At 37.3% G+C, this 22,968-nt stretch overlaps 2 protein-coding genes and 1 long non-coding RNA gene across 3 annotated transcripts in view; 1 reads left to right on the plus strand and 2 right to left on the minus strand.

Annotated features, from left to right (window-relative positions):
• LOC134218077 (uncharacterized) overlaps positions 1-22,968 on the minus strand; it is a 241,164-nt gene that overhangs the window by 44,169 nt on the left and 174,027 nt on the right. The window contains exons 6-10 of the mRNA XM_062696942.1: positions 17,402-17,562; positions 13,786-13,825; positions 9,316-9,413; positions 8,764-8,794; positions 3,831-3,991 (exon numbers count right to left, since the gene is read on the minus strand). Coding sequence (XP_062552926.1) covers positions 3,831-3,991; positions 8,764-8,794; positions 9,316-9,413; positions 13,786-13,825; positions 17,402-17,562 — 491 coding nt within the window. The remainder of the gene's footprint in view (positions 1-3,830; positions 3,992-8,763; positions 8,795-9,315; positions 9,414-13,785; positions 13,826-17,401; positions 17,563-22,968) is intronic.
• Positions 1-22,968, plus strand: part of LOC134218078 (uncharacterized) — a 74,689-nt gene that overhangs the window by 21,506 nt on the left and 30,215 nt on the right. The window lies entirely within an intron of this gene.
• Positions 2,420-3,135, minus strand: LOC134214101 (uncharacterized). Its single transcript, XR_009979655.1, has 3 exons — positions 2,825-3,135; positions 2,621-2,757; positions 2,420-2,554 (listed from the first exon to the last, which is right to left on the minus strand). It is a non-coding gene; the product is annotated as an uncharacterized LOC134214101 (long non-coding RNA).

Consider the following 22,968-nt stretch of genomic DNA (forward strand, 5'->3'; position numbering starts at 1 on the left):
GATAATTACCTAAACTTATCGATAATTACCAATATTTGAATGCGGAATGTACATAATGTCTTCAACATCGTTCAATATGCAGATTTAATTTGGATAAAAAAAATTCTAAGTCCGAAACGTAAACAACAGGACCAGTACCTGTCAAAATAGTGAGGTTAGGTTTGTCGCGCGCAATGACCTATAGACTAACGCAAAATGAACTCCCCCAAGAAATTATGACGTTTGAGCGGGTCGCATAATGAACGCAAAATGAACTTTTGTTCGAGAAAACGACCCGCTCAAATGTCAAAATCCATCGGGTGAGTGAATTCGATGAACCCCTGCATAAGTCTATAGAGAGTAGAATCTATAGATGAGCGAAAGCGTGCACTGAACCGAAGCTTCCACCCTAAAACGACTGATACGCGTATTAGGTTCTGTAGCATGACGTCACGAATGAATTCGGTCCTCGTCGAATGAACTTTTTTGACAGTTCAGTAGTACTTTCCACTGACTCCGACAAGGGTCGAGTTCGTGATTGGTTGGCTGGCCCTGACTCCAACAAGAAGTACTACTAATCTGTCACCAGATTGAGGATACGTACAGACGCTGTAGAACCTTATTGCCTCTGCCCTTTAACGATTATCATTCGGTTTCTGGATGATGCTCATTCGATTGTTTCGAAGGTGGATGACAAGCATTCATAGGAGAGTCATATGGTAACCGAGTCATTTTTTATTCGGAAACGAAGGGCAAAACAAACGATAACCGACTGAGATAAAGGTGAAAAACAAAATAATGGCGTTTGAAGAATCGTGGAGAGAAAATTGGTTCTAATCGCAATTTCAGCTAGTCAGGAGAATAAAAAAAACTTCGAAAAACATTTATTTTTTATCTATATATTTCTTTTTTTTTTATGAAAGTTTACTGGCGGGACTCTGAATAGAGTAGAAACCTCTGCACCAGGCCTTTGATGATACCGTTGCATAATTCCTTTCGAAGCAGTTTGCCAGCCGTACACGGAACATGTCGTCCAAGAAGACGCTGTTGCAACTGAATCAGAGGGAATTACGTTCATAAATAGTCAGACAGGTCTCATGCTAACTAACATCGTTATAGTTTAAAGTCATTTTTGTCATTTTCTTGTCAGAATCAAACTATTTTGTCAGTTTTTATGCTATTTAGACGTCTATTGTCATTGTACGCGCTCAAAATCGACCGAAGCAGTTTATTCGACTCACATGGAACATGTTGCCAATGCTTCATCGTAGAAACTGAGCCGGAAGTTTTTTTTTTATCAAGTATAAGAAAGTGTTCAATCCCCGATTTATAAAAAATGAAGTGTTAATAACGTTTGAAGCAGTTTCCCAGCCGTACAAGGATCATGTCGTCCATTAAGACACTGTTGAACTGGCTCAAAAGACATTACATTTACAACTCTAATAGATACTCTCTCCCATTATCTCATTCCTAATCACATACATTTTTTTTTAATCTTTCGTTTATTTTGGAGGCTCAATTGCCGAATCATATATATTGATCTGTACGATGTCATTCTTGTCTTTATGGTCAGAAGGTATGAAGTATGCGTTTCTTGAATTACTTTGTTTGCCTAAATTATTGGTTCATCCTGTGTCAATACTATCAAACGCAATGTAAGTTATGTCTTGTAAAAAGTGGAAACTGTTCGTGCATTTAGTCTTTTTTATTGTTATTCCTTTGTCAAGGTATTACTATTTTTATGTTCTAATAAGTAGCTTGATCGTTTCCAAACTAACTGTCATTATCTATCATGTACTAATGATCAGTTATGAGTCAGCTATAGGATTCACTTTTCGGTGGCAAAGTAAAGCTTCATCACGCCTATTCCCTACTATTAGTAAAAATTATCGTGAATGAAGCCGTCATAAGATTGTTCATATACCATCATTATAATGTGTGGTATTTTTTATTATTGCTTTTCGAAGTGAGGCATAACAAAATAAAACTGGCACCACGTTCCTAGTTTTGAAAAAACTTCTACTCAGTGAATCCAGCAGTCAATTCCCTACGAATGTCTTGAATACTTTGTTTTTTTAATAAATAATACCTAGCTAGCTAAATGTAAGCGTGGCTACGACTCATCGTCACAGGGAACGCATCAGAAAAGTATTGCCGAAAAGAAGAGAACTCACATCATTATCACTGATGAAAAAGGCCTCTGCCTGACTGCACTACCATTCAAGGCTCCAAGACACGATGTCCGTTGGATTACATGCATATGCCGTAAATTAGTGCGTCAATGCCAGATATGTAACGCGGCACCAAACAAAAATAGTCAACATGTGATACCACCACCACAGGATATGTCTTTGGTTGCCATATCAGTGCTAAAGGCGTAAGCCGACCCACCGCGGCAAGGTAACATATCCGAGGGGAAGGATTTTTTATCTATATATTTCTGCGCCAATATTCTTAATAATTCAATAGACGGCAACGGTGATGTCCGGGGAATGGAAGCGGCGGTCATGGGAAGGAATTGACAATCCCCACACGGAAACGGGGACACATTTTCGTCGTGTTTGAATTGCCATCGCTGGAAAGTAATCAATAGAAGTCAATAGGGCTTGTTAGTGAAATACTGGAATTTACTAGAAATTACCTTTTATTTTCGATTGATAGAACACTCGCTTTAGGCTAACTAATATGTCCGCGGACATCCGTAATACCGGCGTGATGATCCCCGATCTGCCGATCGTGAAGCTGTCTCGAAGCACTACACGAACTCTTCGAATCATTCTGTTGAAACATATACACTATGTTAATTATTCAATTCAAAGAAAATCACTTTATCAGCCATTCTTACCTGATATAATTTTATTCAACGCGAATATTCCCAGAAACAAAACTTCACATCCAGTCGTACGCAGCAGCGTTTAAAAATGGTGGCAATTTTCATCTATCCGGCAAGTTGTAGAGTCCAACAACTAAAATCAATTCCAATTCCGTATGATATTCGTGGTAGGGCTGGAGCAAAGAATTTTACATTCCATTTTGGACAGATTTTTATTTACCACCGTGTAGTATGAAGAACAAATGAAGGTGCACATGATAATCAAAACAAAATCATCCGGTTATGAGCTGACGTGCTTCTTCATTTGTGATGGACAGACATACGTTAAATTTTGTCATACGAAAATGGTCTGAGTGGTTCTGATATTGCGGCGGATGCCAAATAAGACGCTTCAAAGCTTACGTTTTCTTTCAGTGTGGCTGAGTCGGTTTTTTTGACCATGCACACACGCCTATGGCGTCACAGTCCTTAACATTTCCATTGAAATTGTGATGTCATGCTCGTTTGGAGACACGTTTGACAGTTCGTTTGGAGACAGAGGATTTATATTCGCTCATCTATATATTCCACTATCTATACTCAGCCCTATGCACAATGAGAGTAATGTCAAAAAAGTAGAAAGGTGAGCGTTAAAATGAAAGAGAAAAAAGACGAGAATAGAGTCTGTGTGAGTCAGTTACAGAAGCTCAGTTTGAAGATAGATGTTGTTGATAGCGGATGTGATAGTGAACGTGTTGAAAAAATAAATAAATAAAAAAAAATGAAATGGAAACAAAAGTTTTATATTTTTATATTTGCTCAAGTGTTCGAAAGACCCCGACAATGGCGCTAGTCGGTAAATTGGTAAGTGCTGTTATGTATTTGTTTTGTTGACAGTTTTGATTTGATTCGTTTCGACATCAAGAAAAAGATTATTGGATAGATATGAGGTAAAATAGCGAAAAGTATCTGCGAGACACGGTAGTAATCAATGATCAATTAGAGCTAGAAGTATTTATGAGATTGCAAAGCCACTCACTCATCCATAGCGTCCCGAAACATTAAGCCTCTGCCATTCGTTGAGTATCTGCCCACCTGCTTACAGATTTTAGAGCTGGACCGCTTGGATCGGCGTTTTTTGTTGTGCCAGGCTTCACAGTCAGAGTCACTCGAACTGTCATCCCAATCGCGACGATACATCTGTAAATGAGAAAAAAGAGTCTGAAATGTCTGAAACTTGATTATGCATATGTACAACATGTGATAGATTTAGTTCGGGAAAGGTATTAGAGGGTAACCGCCCCTTCGCACCGCCCCCCGTGAATGTACACATACACTCAGGCAAATTGGCTATCGAATTGGATCGGCGTTTTTTGTTGTGACAGGCTTCACAGTCAGAGTCACTCGAACTGTCATCCCAATCGCGACGATACATCTGTCAATGAAAAAAAACGAGCATTGGGTAATGCTTTAAACATGCACCACCTTCGAAATTAGGTTTAAAGTATGAAATGTCAGAACTACGTTAGCGGCTATAATTCGGATTTGCACTGAATCAACAATATTGTGCATTTAGACCAAAATTGTTTATATGATGCTGATGAACTGGCAGCAAGGCCCACTTAAGACGAGATTCATACGGAAAAATAAAATAAATATGCAGCACTGCACGGTGTTTTGCCTTTCTCGTATACAAAGTATACGTAAAGGCTACCCGAATAAAAATGTCCAATAGAATTACAATACAAATTATTGTAACAATAAGATAAATTTAAATGACAAGTGAAGACATTCCACTAAAAAGCTCAAAATAATTTTCTTATTTAAATGTAATTACAACAAACTCTATTGTTGCTCACAATAGAATAACACTTAAGAATATTGTTTTCCACCATAAATCCTATTGTAAATGGAAGTTTTACAATAGAAAATAGGGGTTGTTAGTTACCGTAACAATAAAAAAATCGTTTATATCTCGAAAAAATTTTTGCAATTACAATAAAATTTATTGTAATTCTATTGTCAAAATTTTTCTGTCAATAGATTTTATTGTACGTTTATTGGAACAACAATAAGGAAAATTAATTGGTACAATAGACGAACAATAGAATTGGTTGTTCATAAATAAAATGTATTGTAATTTTATGATATTTTAATGTAATTCTATCCAGTTTTCCGCGAGCGGTAATGGCCGCCAGCTTGCCTGCGGGTTAGTCTCTGATTTGACATTTCTGGAGGTCAACTGCACCCACCATTCGAGCATTTTGATCAATGTGGTATATAAGAAGGCTTGAATTCACTGAATCAGCACCTTCTTATATGCTACATTGGTCAGAATGCTCGGAGCGGTGGGTGCATTTGACCTCCAGACACGTCAAATCAGAGACTGAACCGCAAGCAAGCTGGCGGCCATTACCGCTCGCGGAAAACTGGATTGTATTTTCTATTCGGGTATATGTTCGCTCCGAAAATGAACTTTTATAGGAGGCCCGGAGACCCATAGTGTTATATACCGATCGACGAATTGAGGTGATGTCTGTGTGTATGTATGTATGTGTGTGTGTGCGCAAAACTGTCACTCATTTTTCAGGCACTTATCCTTTACCGATTTGCTCGCAACAAGTTGCATTCGACGCATAGTGCTGTCCCATTGTTTCCTATTGAAAATTGGCCAGATCGGACCATGGGCTCAGAAGTTATGGCCAAAATCCAATTTTTTTATACCAAAAACAAGCGCGTGAAAATTTCTCTCTCATTTTTTAGGCACTTATCCTTAACCGATTTGCTCGCAACAAGTTGCATTCGACGCGGAATCCGGTTATATCGGATTATGGGCTCAAAAGTTATGGCTAAAATACTATTTTTATAACTCACGAGAAAGGCTCCATCACTGCTAGGTGGATTAATCTGGGTTTTTTTCGTATATTTATTTGGTAGGCACTCTGTGTTCTTAACCGCTAATGTGCCGTGATCTACTGTGATACTCTGAAATACAGAGTCAACACAAAATCTATTTTTAGATGTCCATAATTCGTTGTTATTATCGTTGCCAGTTCATATCATCGTGAGTCCATTGTGTTCATTTGTCCATGTGGTGAATCCAGTGATCGTTGCTTTGTTCGGCTGCCATTAATTGAAGAACGTTGGAGGAATGCCTCCGAGAAGAACAGTTTTGTCAGTGGTCATCAGGCAGCCGTGTCGGTGAGGCGCGTTCCCCAAAATGCCTCCGTACGGACTGCGCTTCTGGTGACTGACAAGGGTTTGGTGGAGGGGCTGGGAATCGAACCCATGACCATTCGCTTATGAGGCGAACGTGTAGCCAACTACGCTACGGGATCCCCTGTCGCTGACACCAAATTGAAGAGCCTAGAAATCTAATTATTATTCTAAGTAAATTTAATTATAACAGGTAGTTTAAATTCGTCACAAATGTGTACCTAAAACCACAGATTAAAACTAACTGATTTTCTTATAATTACTGCCTAAACTACCGTATAACTTAACGTTGAAGAATGCATCTAACCTATTTTTTTCTGAAACCGAATCAGAACCGGTAAGATAGTGTGAACTACAAAATTAGCTTAGAAACTAAATAAGCAATGCTTACAGCTGCCAATCAATATCTACTACGCCGGAATTTCTAAGACCCTTCGGGAATTACACTAGGGGAAGTGAACGTAAGTGCGAATTACCTTATTCTAAACAATCCTAAATTACAAAAATATACTATGAACCTATTGCTACTTATGCTATACCTATCATCTATATTTTTTTTTTTTTTTTTTAGTCGGGTGAAGATCACTGCGTCCAGATTTTAGGACTATTGTGATATACCCTTTTACTGTGAAATACGCAAGTTATCTCAGTAACATGTTTGTCACTGAGATACCTTGGTATCGACTGAACTCAAGACCATCTATTATTGATGAATAGAGATCCTGAGTTACAGTATGTGACTCCCCCATTCTGGCGAGACTAGCTTTATGAAGCCAACCACGTCCTTGGGGATAAGATCCATATGTCAGCAGGCCCTAAAAGGGCTTGCTGAGAACTTTGAACCTACGTTGGGTGAGTGCACTGCAATAGCAGAGGATGTGTTCTGATGTTTCTCTCTCCTCGTCACAGAAGCGGCAATTTGAGGTTTGGATTGCTCTGATCTTTGTAGATGGTATCTGCAGGGGCAGTGTCCAGTTATTAGACCGGTGTAGATGTTGAGATCCCTTATGTTGAGACCGAATAGTTGTTGGGTGTTCTTGGGGTTAATCGTTACGAGCCTTTTGGATTGGCTCGTATGGGGAAGTGCATTCCAGTTTGATGTGATTTGACTGACCATATATTTGTTCAGTTCCATTTTACAGAGCAGTCTGAGATCCCGCAGAAGGGCTCAGGGCCAATGAACCTTTCATTAGATCCATTCCTGGCTAGCTCATCAGCAATCTCGTTTCCCTCTAGACCCGTATGTCCTGGGATCCAATATAGGTAGACTCGATTGCGTATGGATAAGTTTTTCAAAGCCAGAATGCATTCCCACACTAGCTTTGAGTTACAAGTGTAGTTATTAAGCGACTTAAGTACCGCTTGGCTGTCAGAGAAAATACATATTTTTGCAAATCTATACTTTCTCCTCAGGCATAATAACACGCATTCTAATATTGCATATCATCTATATTACAATGAAATCTAAAATGTATATCCCATCGCTATCGCAAACTCCTATTCTATACAGGAATTTTATAATCTCCCAAATAAAGAGCCGTGTGAAACAAATTGCTCTGAAGATTAATTATACGGAAGAATCTCCTGTCAGTCCAGTCGAAGCGTTAATCAACATATTATGTTGTTTGCATTTCCTACCAAAATTCTTAGAGTTTTCATAAAAAAATCTTTGCAATTTACACAGGAAAGCTTTTGTATGTTGTTTCATGGGAAATTATTTTAAATTTTCTCAACAAATTTACCAAATTTATGTTAAATTTATCCAAATTTATGCAGAATTATCGGGTGGGTAGCTCACACCCCTAGAGGGAATCGAATCTACCGGAAATTTCATTGGTTGACTTTGAGGTCTTTCTGCAGAAACCGTAGACAGAGGATTACAAATGTTCAGCTTCTGATTTAACTGAATTTAACGGTAAATCGTACACTAGCAATTGGATTACTCAAATGTCTAGGGAAAAAATAGTAATAATAATATAATAAATTAGCAATGATTTGTAGTATATTCAAGAATTTTGTAGAACAACGACTTTTGAAAGACAAGTTGTTTTTAGGCACTTCAAAGCTTAAAAATCACTTTAAAATGGTCAAAACGTGAACGGAACGAATCGCAATGTTCACAAGACTTGTAAAGCACACTAAAAGCATACGTTTAGAGGTTGTTGCAGTGATTTCCGGCGTTTATATATTTTTTCAGATCCTTTCAAAATTGAAAACAGCGGAAAACACTCAATTTACTTGAGCCACCTCGAAATTTTATCAGAATTAGCTGAAAATTTGACAGAATAATTAGAATTATGATTTTGGGCTGACCGGTTGGATTTTTGATACTTTTTGAAAACATGAAGAGGTCTAATATATATGTATATATAAATAATATATAAGAGAGAGAGAGGCGAAAAACTGCCTCTTATGCTTTTTTTTTCAAATATTTGTCCAGATATTTGAGCACGAATTCAGCAAGCTATGCCGTTATTTCTGGAATGGGATGGCAAGAAGGTTTCAGAATTAGATTTCTAAAACGTGCAACGTGCGATTTTTTTTGCTACAATATGATTAAATGACATTCATGATAATTCATATTTATCTGTCTGACTGTTTATTAAAACACCATAATCTTATTCGTTGCTAGGTGTGTTCTCATTTATTACTTAACTAGATCAAGTAGTACTAATTAACACGTTATTCATTTTAAGTTTAGTTTTAGGAAAATGTGCCAAATAAAATTTTCAATTTGTGCCTACATTTTTACTCACCTTGTTCCGTGGCTCGGATTCCCAGAATAATCTGCAGATTGAAAGAATGAAAACAGTATAGGATTAAACAAAACAGAATAAAATTAAAATTATTGTAAATTATTTATCATTATTTTATTTGATATAGGGTATTTAATTATTATTATTATTTTACATAGATAATTTAATAATTTGATGCTACAAATTGTTACTTTCACCGGCTTTGTATGTTATTTATAATAGCAGAGTGAATGTAAATAAGAGTGGCGACACTGTCAGAATTGAAAAAGAATTCATCTGTCATTCCCATACACAATCGTGTTCCAAACGAGCAGGAGACCTGTCAAATACACTCTGTATAATAGGTAAGGAGAAATAGCTGTAACTATTAACGCATTTGACCAAAAGTACACGCGGCGCTCCCTAGAGGAAACGACGCACCGCGATTCTTATGAGGAGATAACATTGCGGCGGTTATTCCTTTCGAATGTGGAACGCCGCGTGGAATCTTGTGCAAATGCGCTTTTGGAAACATTACAACAGCCATGCCTATGAGACTGGAAAGCTACTTACATTTTTTCACCGGACATCATTTCCGACAGATTTGAGCTATGGTAGTTGAATTGAGCCTTCATGCCAGTTATGCCTTGTTGGTAACCAATCCCAATGGACTGAAAAAAAAAACGACGGGATAATTTTTTTTTTAACTTTCAGTGGAATGTATTCACTTGTCATACGTAGTTTGTACTATTCTATTTAATTCCACTACTCTATTGTATCTTTGTCAGATACGTATTTCGACTACGTTTAGACAACACTCAGGCAACTGAACATACGAAATACATAAGGCAAAAATTATGAATCTAGGAGATTGGTGAAAATTATTGAAACATAAGTCCCTCATGATTTTTATCTTGAGCTCTTCAGATTTCATTGTTGGGACATAGGTCGTTCATTCGTTGCACATAAAGAATTTCATAAGACACCTATTGGTATTTAGTGCAAAGCCAATTTGAAAAAAATCATAATGTATCTTATGAAAAACATTTCAATGACTATGATAATTTTAATGTTACTCTGATTGGAAGTGACGCGTTTCAGTTAAGAGAATCATGTTCGCTCATTTTGTAAATCTTTTCGAGTCGTTCGGTTGACTTCAACATTGAGGGGTTCTGAAGCGAAACTTAAGTGTTCTCAAGTGTCAAGTGAAATCATAAGTGTTCAATGGAAAAATAATACGTGTACCAATACGTGCATGGAATCAGTTTCAATTCGACGAAGAAGTAACTTATAAACATGCAATCAACGATTCGAAGGAACTTTGGAACACGTTTGACACCACTTATTTTTTGTTTTCCCCTCGATGTCCTCGATACAACCGAGAAGCGAACTTGAAACTACATGAATTATGCATATGTATGAACCAAAAAGCTGCAAAATTATCTTTTCAAATGAAGCACATGTTCACACAGTTGAAAATTTTTTTCATTAAACTCAAATTAAAAATTTATAATGTCACATTATGAACTGAATAATATATGAAAAATTGCAATATTGAAATCATAAACCTGCATTATGAATTAATTAAGATGCTTTATAGGAATTAAGAATTTCATAAGGCGTGATTATGGCTGCCAAATACTACTGTTGCAAATCATAAGGTGGAGTTATGGATTGATTAAAGTCCAGCATACAACATTCATAATGCATCATTGTGATTTCATAAATGTGCCTTAAGAAAATGTTATGGTTTGTATTGATCATGAATTTTTTTTTCATAATGTATCCTTTTGAATTTCAATCTTATAACTTGTGGCAAATTTCCAAAAGGCAGTATTATGATAATCGATAGATCATTTGCATGAGTGAGGGCAAGTGAATTGAGCAAGTCGCTTGAATCGAACGCGAATTGAACGTGTAAACACCTTAATTTAATTCACTTGAACGAAAAGAAAGTTGAACATGTTCAACTTTTGGCAAGTCAATTGAATTCAACTGAGTTGTTCAATTCACTTCCCCTGTCGAAACGTAGCATAATGCTACGTTTTTAGCTACCATTTTTGCATTCGTATATCATGAGGCTAACACGATGATACTTTTATGCCCAGGGAAGTCGAGACAATTTCCAATCCGAAAATTGTCTAGACCGGCACCGGGAATCGAACTCCAAGGAGCTAGACTTTACTAAGGTGACGCAGATCAGCGCTGCGTGCCACTAGTTGTCTCTTTCACTCTCCTGCTGATCTTATGCAACGCAAATAGTGACGTCACTATTTGCGTTCCATTAGATCAATGTCTTGCTTTGTAGCCGCGCGTCTTACCGCACGTTTCGCCTAAAATTGATTTATTCTCTGATTAATTCTCGAGTTATGAAAAATTTGATGTTAAATTTGTATGGGAGCCCCCTTTTCTAAGGAGAGATGGGTCTCGAACCATCTCAAAAACCTTCCCCGGCCTTAAAAACCTCTGCATACAAAATTTCACGCCGATCGGTTCAGTAGTTTCGCAGTCTATAAGGTTCAGACAGAAAGAAATTCATTTTTATGTATATAAATAGGTCAAACGCTAGAACCCACCCCCTATATGATATTATTACGTCATGATACATAATTAAAATGATTGGATGCTTATTTTCGACACAGCGTACAGTGATGTTTTTGCCTTTCTCGTATACTAAGTATTTATATGATCGCTGCAAAAGCAAACTTTTTATAAAAAGCCCGGAGACCCATAGTGTTATATACCAATCGACTTAGTTCGACGAATTGAGGTGATGTGTGTGTGTGTGTGTGTGTGTGTGTGTGTGTGTGTGTGTGTGTGTGTGTGTGTGTGTGGGTGTGTGTGTGTGTGTGTGTGTGTGTGTGTGTGTGTGTGTGTGTGTGTGTGTGTGTGTGTGTGCAAAACTACTCAAACAATGTCACTCATTTTTCGGGCCCTTACCCTCCTCCGATTTGCTCGCAACAAGTTGCATTCGACGCAGAATCCTGTCCCATTGTTTCCTATTTGAAATTGGCCAGATCGGACTATGGGATCGAAAGTTATGGCCAAAATACAAATTCATACGAAAAAATCGCGTGAAAAATGTCACTCATTTTTCGGGCACTTATTCTCAACCGATTTGCTCGCAACAAGTTGTATTCGACGCAGAATCTTGTCCCATTGTTTCCTATTTGAAATTGGCCAGATCGGACTATGGGATCGAAAGTTATGGCCAAAATACAAATTCATACGAAAAAATCGCGTAAAAAATGTCACTCATTTTTCGGGCACTTATCCTTAACCGATTTGCTCGCAACAAGTTGCATTCGACGCAGAATCCTGTCCCATTATTTTCTATTTGAAATTGGCCAGATCGGACTATGGGATCGAAAGTTATGGTCAAAATACAAATTCATACGAAAAAATCGCGTAAAAAATGTCACTCATTTTTCGGGCACTTATCCTTAACCGATTTGCTTGCAACAAATTGCATTCGACGCAGAATCCTGTCCCATTAATGCCTATTTGAAATTGGCCATATCGGACAATGGGATCGAAAGTTATGGCCAAAATACAAATTCATACGAAAAAATCGCGTAAAAAATGTCACTCATTTTTCGGGCACTTACCCTCAACCGATTTACTTGCAACAAGTTGCATTCGACGCAGAATCCTGTCTCATTGTTTTCTATTTGAAATTGGCCAGATCGGACTCTGGGATCAAAAGTTATGGCCAAAATACAAATTCATACGAAAAAATCGCGTAAAAAATGTCACTCATTTTTCGGGCACTTATCCTTAACCGATTTGCTCACAACAAGTTGCATTCGACGTAGAATCCTGTCCTGTTGTTTCCTATTGAAAATTGGCCAGATCGGACTATGGGCTTAGAAGTTATGGTAAAATTACTATTTATTGTGAAAAAGAGTTCAAAAAAGTCTAGCTCACTTTTTTAGCACTTAGACTTTATCTATTCCCCAAGCAACACAAGTTCAACAAATCTGGTTGCAGTAACCATATTGTGATTGAATCCGGTCATATATAAGTTACTGTGATTGATGTGCAATAGTGTGCTTCTCAGGTCGCTCGTAACAGATTGCATTCGACGCAGAATCTTGTCCCATTGTTTCTTATAGAAACTTGGCCGGATCGTACAATTGGGTCAAAAGCTATGGCGAAAATATTAATTTTAAAACTACAAAATAAAATGCCATTTTTTGCTCTTATGCTCATCCGATTTGTTTGCAACAAATTGCGTTTGGCGAGAATTTTTTTATGCATATAAACAAAATATGAAAAATAAGACCAATCCACATATTGGTGTTATTTGAAATTTTTCCAAACCTTTTGAACCAACGAGAAAGGCACCATCACCGCTAGGTGGATTAATCTGGGTTTTTAGTTTAGCAAGTGCGACTGAAACTACTCCACAGTGCTTCCTAACCCAGGAATCCGTGATCGAAAATATTTTGACCTTGAAAAGTTGATTTTAGGGCTAAGTGACTTCGGAGAAATGTTTCGGTATGTTAAGCTCCATATTTTGGATTTTTTTTATCGATCCCCCTAAAAGTGAAATGAAAATTCTCTTTCCTCCAAAGTTTCTACGAAAAATTTTGTTATATAAACTTTATTTCTATCTATGAACGATCATCAAAAATCAGGTTTTTCACGATTTTTCAAATGTTCTACAAAGATATCCGTCGCGATAAAAAACATGAACCTTTCGAAGACAGTTTCTTTATATTTTCAATATTGACGAAGTTATTGACGATTTTCGGTTCAAAAATAAGCATTTTGACATTAACTGCACATTTAGGGGCAAAGTGGGGCAGGGTTCTCCGCATCTTCTTAAGTAGGTATCTAACCAACATTTCCTACCCATATTCCCACTGATCGTAAGGACCTGGCCAGGTGTTGAACAAAGAGGTCGTTGAATGAAAAACATGTCAAGTCCCAGGTTGGTTTTCTGGCGCATCTAACGTCTCTATCGCCGCCAACCCAGGACGGTGTGCGGTCAGTTAGGCTATGCTATGCTATTTTAAATTCTTATAAATGTTTACTTACGGTCTGCTCTAGATGACGATACAGACGTGGAGCTGCTGTGCTGCAATGAATTAAAAAAAAAATTAAACAAAATCGAAGAAAGTAAAATCACGTAAAATAAAGATATGAATGAATTAAATCAAAATGATATAATATGACAACATCCTCTATTCCCGTCTGAAACGCTTTCAAAGGCCGTAGATGACTCATGAGCTTATCTCAAAATCGGCAAAAATGCAAATGTTACAAATGTGCGATCATAGGCAGCACAGATGCCTTGCCGTATTTTGAGAAAAACGACACTCTTCCTCAAAAAATGTAAATTAGATAATGCGATAAGTCGTCATGGAGATATTTTCCACTGTGTCTGAAACTCGATGTGGGCAATTTCACTACATGTGAAAGATTTAATTCGAAAAATGTATTAGAGGGTAACCACTTCCTTCGGTGGGGTTTGATCCCACGAAACCAGTACGCTAGATAGGTGCTTTCCCTACTAAGGTACGAAGGACATCCATCGTCCTCCGCAGTTCAGAAGGCTACTGATGAGATCGAATTTCCAACACTATGACATAGCCCAACTCTCACAATCTATTTTTAAAACCAACTCTTTCACCAGATTAAGGTTACAAACAGACGCTGCAGAACAGACCGCGACTTGAAAAAAAATCTTTACTAGGTAAGAAGCTCATTACTGTAGGATTGAGATGAAAATATTAAAATTAAATAAAATTCCAATATTTGGATTTATAAGCACTACTTTAAATAACTCGCAATCTGTATAAACAATTATAACAGTGCATTATAAATCCCAGCCCTACACTGAGAACAATGTTGAAGTAATATTAACTATGGATAAGCTCTTTAAATAACTATTTCACTATGTTGTTAGTATAAACGAGTATGTTTTCGAAATTACAACACAGTTGTTAATTTCACCATGCGTACGGTTAAAATAAAAACGATCCGTAGTGACGAAAATTTGCGATTCAATCACAGCCGCCATACTGTGTGAAGACACATTAGCGGTGGAAATAAATTACATTGCGTATTTCTTGAGCCGTGATTTCGCATTTACTATGGGCGTTATGGTAAGTATTAATTACAGTTAAATAAGCGTCGATTAAAAAACACAATTTCTTTGCTTTATTCATCATACAGATTACTTCGTTCGGTTCAAGACAAAGATTTTTTCGGTCGTCTTTAAAGTGACTCTGACAAAATGACCGCCGACATAGAAACCGATGTTAGTTCCGATGGAAGTGCCATAGCTGCTGTTGCTAAATCTCACCGAATTCTACTGACACCGTGCCCTCCCTACGATCATGGGTTTTGATGTGTTTATTTTTTATGTGACAGCTCGTTGCAGACTGAAAATGTCCTGATATTTCATATTAATTGCTTAGCGATGCAGAGTGCTCCGTTCCCGGTAAAACACCAGAATGCTGACGAGAACATTAGCTTTCTCTAGATTCTGCGTTGATTTCTGTCACGATGGAAGCTCTCGCTGGAGGTTCGTTATTCCCATCGAGATGTTGCGGTTGGAGAATGGTGTTATCGGAGTTTATCCTGTTGTTTTTAATCGAGACAAGTTGCATAATTATATGCAAGTGGAAACGAGAGTGCAATATAATTTACTCAATACATTTGTGTAATAATATACAAATTTAGAAAAATAAACAACGAAAAATAAATGAGCTCCATTTTCATTAAATTTCCAAAATACATACTATTTTTAATTAGGTATATCAACAGCAAATTTATTTTTATTTTAAATGCATCGCATAGTAAATTTTAATACTGGATTGTAGTTAAAACAATCATAACCATGATAATTTTGACTGCTCTGGTTTGCTTTTAGGCCATAGTAAAAATAAACGCTTATTAAGTTTAATACAAACGCAACATGTAGTCTGCACAAATCTAGTGGCGTTGTGTTTTTAATTTAAACCTACAATATAGTAATTTCAACTTCAAACCTGCTCTCAGTGTATAGAGAGTATACTGAGAACAATGTTGAAGTAATGTTTACTATGGATAAGCTCTTGAAATAACTATTTCACTATGTTGTTAGTATAAACGAGTATGTTTTTGAAATTACAACATAGTTTTAAATTTTACCACACGCGCGGTTAAAATAACAACAAACTGTAGTGATGAAAATTTGCAAAACAAATCATTATCAGATCAACTTCGAAGCCGCCATACTGTGTAGCAAGGCATTAGCGATATTTGGAAATAAGAGCGACGCTGAGTAAATCCTTGTTCAGTTGATTTCTTAAGTAATTATTCCGCGAATACTCTGGAATGGATACTATGGTAAGTATTATTTACAGTTTAATGTGTTTAATGCAGATCAAATAACACAATTTTTTCGTTTCTATCAGATTTCTTCGTTCGGCTCATCGACGACAAAGAATGGTTTGGTCGTCCTCAAAGTGCATCGGCATCGTCTATCCAGCATCGAAATGAAAAAAATGTGATCAACAAAATAGGAACCGGCGTTGGTGCCGGTTGAATTGCCCCTACAGCTGCTGCCGCAAAAACTCACCGATTTCCGCCGACACCAAAAATAACTGGAGAACTCCTTCGATTATGGGATCTGGTGTGTTCGTGTTCAATGCAACAAACTTTCGCCACTAGTCAAAGTTTATTTCTTCATTAATAATATTTAAGGGAACAAACAGAACAATGATAATAAAAAATGTCGTATTGTGTTATTTTTCTTTCATTACAATGCATCATGAATATAACCTGAAATTATAATTAAAATAACTTCAATCTCCTCTTTATGATGAATGCGTCAAATAGTTAAACTGAATACTGATTTGTCAATATAACTATGAAGCATAGTAATTTTGATTGCTGTATTAGATTTTGAAGCCATAGTAAAAATTAATACATTTTGTGTTCGACATAAACATGGTTCGCAGTCTGCACAAATCTAGTGGCGTTGTGTATTTAATTTAACCCTACAATATAGTAATTTTAACTTTAAAGCTGCTCTCAGTGTAGAATCTATAGATGAGCGAAAGCGTATGGCTGAGTCGGTTTTTTTGACCATGCACACACGCATATGGCGTCACAGTCCTTAACATTTCCATTGAAATCGTGATGTCATGCTCGTTTGGAGACACGTTTGACAGTTCGTTTGGAGACAGAGGATTTATATTCGCTCATCTATATATTCCACTATCTATACTCAGCCCTATGCACAATGAGAGTAATGTCAAAAAAGTAGAAAGGTGAGCGTTAAAATGAAAGAGAAAAAAGACGAGAATAGAGTCTGTGTGAGTCAGTTAAAGAAGCTCAGTTTGAAGATAGATATTGTTGATAGCGGATGTGCGAGTGAACGTGTTGAAAAAAACAAATAAATAAAAAATAAATTGAAATGGATACAAAAGTATATTATATTTGCTTAAGTGCTCGAAAGACCACAACAATGGCGCAGTCGGTAAATTGGTAAGTGCTGTTATGTATTTGTTTTGTTGACAGTTTTGATTTGATTCGTTTCGACTTTAAGAATAAGATTATTGGATAGAAATGACGTAAAATAGCGAAAAGTATCTGCGAGACACGGTAGTAATCAATGATCAATTAGAGCTAGAAGTATTTATGAGATTGCAAAGCCACTCACTCATCCATAGCGTCCCGAAACATTAAGCCTCTGCCATCCGTTGAGTATCTGCCCACCTGCTTACAGTTTTTAGAGCTGGACCGCTTGGATCGGCGTTTTTTGTTGTGCCAGGCTTCACAGTCAGAGTCACTCGAACTGTCATCCCAATCGCGACGATACATCTGTAAATGAGAAAAAAGAGTCTGAAATGTCTGAAACTTGATTATGCATATGTACAACATGTGATAGATTTAGTTCGGAAAAGGTATTGGAGGGTAACCGCCCCTTCGCACAGAGGGACGAATCCTTAGAAAGACGGTCAAAAGGTCATTTTTCAAAATGATGTATTCTATTTTTTTAATATTTTTCTCGCATTATACAGGTTATAAAACATTGTAAATTACTTTGGTTGAGTCAATTTGACGATATTGTGCCCATTGGGTTACCTTTAAAGTTGGCATGAAAATTGTTTTTAACACCATTGATAATATATAAATATGAAGTATGATATCTTTGCAATATTTTTCAAATTTGTTATTCAATCATTTCAAACTCAATACATCTTCAAAGATAACATAATCAACTATCAATTGCATACATTATATCACAAATTCATGAAATATTCACTCTTGGCTTATAGAGTTGAACTTGGGCTTATTTCCAAATTTACTCATTTCGTGGTGTTTTCATGTGGTCAGAAAACAATTTACCCATCATTACCCAGCGCTGAAAATCGCATGGCTACTACTTTACATTATATATTTTCAAACTAAACCAAATTTAGGGCCTGCCAGGGCCCGCAGGCTTTTTCCGAGGCATTTGAAAATGACGTAAAATACATGAAAATGTATGTATATGTACTGAATGCAACAATCACAACAATCGTTATGAATGTAGTTGAAAATGATAAAATTTCATCACAGTAAGTATAATAAACCCATTTGTTCTCATTTTAGGCCATATTTGTACTTTTGACCGTCTTTTTTTCAATCCGTCCCACTGTGCTTCGGTGGGGTTTGATCCCACGACCCCAGTTCGCATGACAGGTGCTTTCCCTACTAAGCTACGAAGGACCTCCGTCGTCCACCGCAGCTTAGCGGGTACTGATGAAACCAAATTCCCAGCACCAGGTACCAGCCGATCTCTCGCAATACATTTTCAGAACTAACTCTCTCAAATGTATTTTTGTACACATGTCAACCAAGTAGGATGAGTATTTAGTATTGTCCGGCTCCTACACACTTGCTTCATCAGCAACGGCGCTCAATGAAGTAGGGTTGTGTGAGGTTGTGCCAGTTTGGTCGTCAGATCCCGACCCGACCACACAAGCGAAGAACGATCGCCACTCGAGATCAGTACATTCAAAGTTAATTGCTTATATGCCGGGTATTAAGCCACCCGGAGTGGAAATTAATTACTATGTCTGAAACTTGATTATGCATATGTACAACATGTGATAAATTTAGTTCGGAAAAGGTATTGGAGGGTAACCGCCCCTTCGGTGGGGTTTGATCCCACGACCCCAGTTCGCATGACAGGTGCGATCTCTCTTCGCTTGTGTGGTCGGGTCGGGATCTGACGACCAAACTGGCACAACCTCACACAACCCTACTTCATTGAGCGCCGTTGCTGAGGAGTGTGTAGGAGCCGGACAATATGTCCAAGAATTACAATACAAATTATTGTAACAATACGATAAATTTAAATGTAATTAAAACAAACTCTATTGTTGCTCACAATAGAATAACAATTAAGAATATTGTTTTCCACCATAAATCCTATTGTAAATGGAAGTTTTACAATAGAAAATAGGGGTTGTTAGTTACCGTAACAATAAAAAAATCGTTTATTTCTCGAACAATTTTTTGCAATTACAATAGAATTTATTGTAATTCTATTGTCAACATTTTTCTGTCATTAGATTTTATTGTATGTTTATTGGAACAATAATAAGGAAAATTAATTGGTACAATAGACGAACAATAGAATTGGTTGTTCATAAATAAATAATTCTATCCAGTTTTCCGCGAGCGGTTATGGCCGCCAGCTTGCCTGCGGGTTAGTCTCTGATTTGACATTTCTGGAGGTCAACTGCACCCACCATTCGAGCATTTTGATCAATGTGGTATATAAGAAGGCTTGAATTCACTGAATCAGCACCTTCTTATATGCTACATTGGTCAGAATGCTCGGAGCGGTGGGTGCATTTGACCTCCAGACACGTCAAATCAGAGACTGAACTGCAAGCAAGCTGGCGGCCATTACTGCTCGCGGAAAACTGGATTGTATTTTCTATTCGGGTATATGTTCGCTCCGAAAATGAACTTTTTATAGGAGGCCCGGAGACCCATAGTGTTATATACCGATCGACGAATTGAGGTGATGTCTGTGTGTATGTATGTATGTGTGTGTGTGCGCAAAACTGTCACTCATTTTCAGGCACTTATCCTTTACCGATTTGCTCGCAACAAGTTGCATTCGACGCATAGTGCTGTCCCATTGTTTCCTATTGAAAATTGGCCAGATCGGACTATGGGCTCAGAAGTTATGGCCAAAATCCAATTTTTTTATACCAAAAACAAGCACGTGAAAATTTCTCTCTCATTTTTTAGGCACTTATCGTTAACCGATTTGCTCGCAACAAGTTGCATTCAACGCGGAATCCGGTTATATCGGATTATGGGCTCAAAAGTTATGGCTAAAATACTATTTTTATAACTCACGAGAAAGGCTCCATCACTGCTAGGTGGATTAATCTGGGTTTTTTTTCGTATATTTATTTGGTAGGCACTCTGTGTTCTTAACCGCTAATGTGCCGTGATCTACTGTGATACTCTGAAATACAGAGTCAACACAGAATCTATTTTTAGATGTCCATAATTCGTTGTTATTATCGTTGCCAGTCAATATCATCGTGAGTCCATTGTGTTCATTTGTCCATGTGGTGAATCCAGTGATCGTTGCTTTGTTCGGCTGCCATTAATTGAAGAACGTTGGAGGAATGCCTCCGAGAAGAACAGTTTTGTCAGTGGTCATCAGGCAGCCGTGTTGGTGAGGCGCGTTCCCCAAAATGCCTCCGTACGGACTGCGCTTCTGGTGACTGACAAGGGTTTGGTGGAGGGGCTGGGAATCGAACCCATGACCATTCGCTTATGAGGCGAACGTGTAGCCAACTACGCTACGGGATCCCCTGTCGCTGACACCAAATTGAAGAGCCTAGAAATCTAATTATTATTCTAAGTAAATTTAATTATAACAGGTAGTTTAAATTCGTCACAAATGTGTACCTAAAACCACAGACTAAAATTAACTGATTTTCTTATAATTACTGCCTAAACTACCGTATAACTTAACGTTGAAGAATGCATCTAACCTATTTTTTTCTGAAACCGAATCAGAACCGGTAAGATAGTGTGAACTACAAAATTAGCTTAGAAACTAAATAAGCAATGCTTACAGCTGCCAATCAATATCTACTACGCCGGAATTTCTAAGACCCTTCGGGAATTACACTAGGGGAAGTGAACGTAAGTGCGAATTACCTTATTCTAAACAATCCTAAATTATAAAAATATACTATGAACCTATTGCTACTTATGCTATACCTATCATCTATATTACAATGAAATCTAAAATGTATATCCCATCGCTATCGCAAACTCCTATTCTATACAGGAATTTTATAATCTCCCAAATAAAGAGCCGTGTGAAACAAATTGCTCTGAAGATTAATTATACGGAAGAATCTCCTGTCAGTCCAGTCGAAGCGTTAATCAACATATTATGTTGTTTGCATTTCCCACCCAAATTCTTAGAGTTTTCATAAAAAAATCTTTGCAATTTACACAGGAAAGCTTTTGTATGTTGTTTCATGGGAAATTATTTTAAATTTTCTCAACAAATTTACCAAATTTATGTTAAATTTATACAAATTTATGCAGAATTATCGGGTGGGTAGCTCACACCCCTAGAGGGAATCGAATCTACCGGAAATTTCATTGGTTGACTTTGAGGTCTTTCTGCAGAAACCGTAGACAGAGGATTACAAATGTTCAGCTTCTGATTTAACTGAATTTAACGGTAAATCGTACACTAGCAATTGGATTACTCAAATGTCTAGGGAAAAAATAGTAATAATAATATAATAAATTAGCAATGATTTGTAGTATATTCAAGAATTTTGTAGAACAACGACTTTTGAAAGACAAGTTGTTTTTAGGCACCTCAAAGCTTAAAAATCACTTTAAAATGGTCAAAACGTGAACGGAACGAATCGCAATGTTCACAAGACTTGTAAAGCACACTAAAAGCATACGTTTAGAGGTTGTTGCGGTGATTTCCGGCGTTTATATATCTTTTCAGATTCTTTCAAAATTGAAACAGCGGAAACCACTCAATTTACTTGAGCCACCTCGAAATTTTATCAGAATTAGCTGAAAATTTGACAGAATAATTAGAATTATGATTCTGGGCTGACCGGTTGGATTTTTGATACTTTTTGAAAACATGAAGAGGTCTAATATATATGTATATATAAATAATATATAAGAGAGAGAGAGGCGAAAAACTGCCTCTTATGCTTTTTTTTTCAAATATTTGTCCAGATATTTGAGCACGAATTCAGCAAGCTATGCCGTTATTTCTGGAATGGGATGGCAAGAAGGTTTCAGAATGAATTATTGGCAGTAGCTGATTTTCTACTCGCCGCAACCACATCCAGGCGCTATAGTATATGCGCAAAATAGCCAGCATGAGTTAACCGCCAGAAATTTGTATGGTGAAAGGCATCTAACGCGGGTTTTCTCGAAAATAGAAACTTTTCATGAAAAACTATTTGGTACCGGTTATGTAGGAAGGTGTCCGCTACTACGCCTACCAAATATTTTTTCGATGAAGGTGCTTAATTTCGAGAAATCGAACCTTAGATGCCTTTCGCCATACTGATTTCAGAAAGTTAACTCCTAGTGTGCCGCTGTAATTACGCTCAAAGCAGGCGATTCATTAGATTTCTAAAACGTGCAACGTGCGATTTTTTTTGCTACAATATGATTAAATGACATTCATGATAATGAATCGACTGCTTTGAGCGTGCTTACAGCGGCACACTAGGAGTTAACTTCCTGAAATCAGTATGGCGAAAGGCATCTAAGGTTCGATTTCTCAAAATGAATCGACTGCTTTGAGCGTGCTTACAGCGGCACACTAGGAGTTAACTTTCTGAAATCAGTATGGCGAAAGGCATCTAAGGTTCGATTTCTCAAAATTAAGCACTTTAATCGAAAAAATACTTGGTAGGCGTAATAGCGGATACCATCCCTCATAACCGGTACCAAATAGTTTTTCATGAAAAGTTCCTAATTTTGAGAAAACCAGCGTTAGATGTCTTTCGCCATACAAATTTCTGGCGGTTAACTCTTGCTGGCTATTTTGTGCATATACTATAGCGCCTGGATTTGGCTGCGGCGGGTAGAAAATCAGCCACTGCCAATAATTCATTGAAAAAAATATTTGGTAGGCGTAGTAGCGGACACCATCCCTCATTACCGATACCAAATAGTTTTTCATGAAAAGTTCCTAATTTTGAGAAA

The sequence above is a fragment of the Armigeres subalbatus genome, chromosome 2, assembly GCF_024139115.2.
Source record: "Armigeres subalbatus isolate Guangzhou_Male chromosome 2, GZ_Asu_2, whole genome shotgun sequence".
NCBI lineage: Eukaryota > Metazoa > Arthropoda > Insecta > Diptera > Culicidae > Armigeres > Armigeres subalbatus.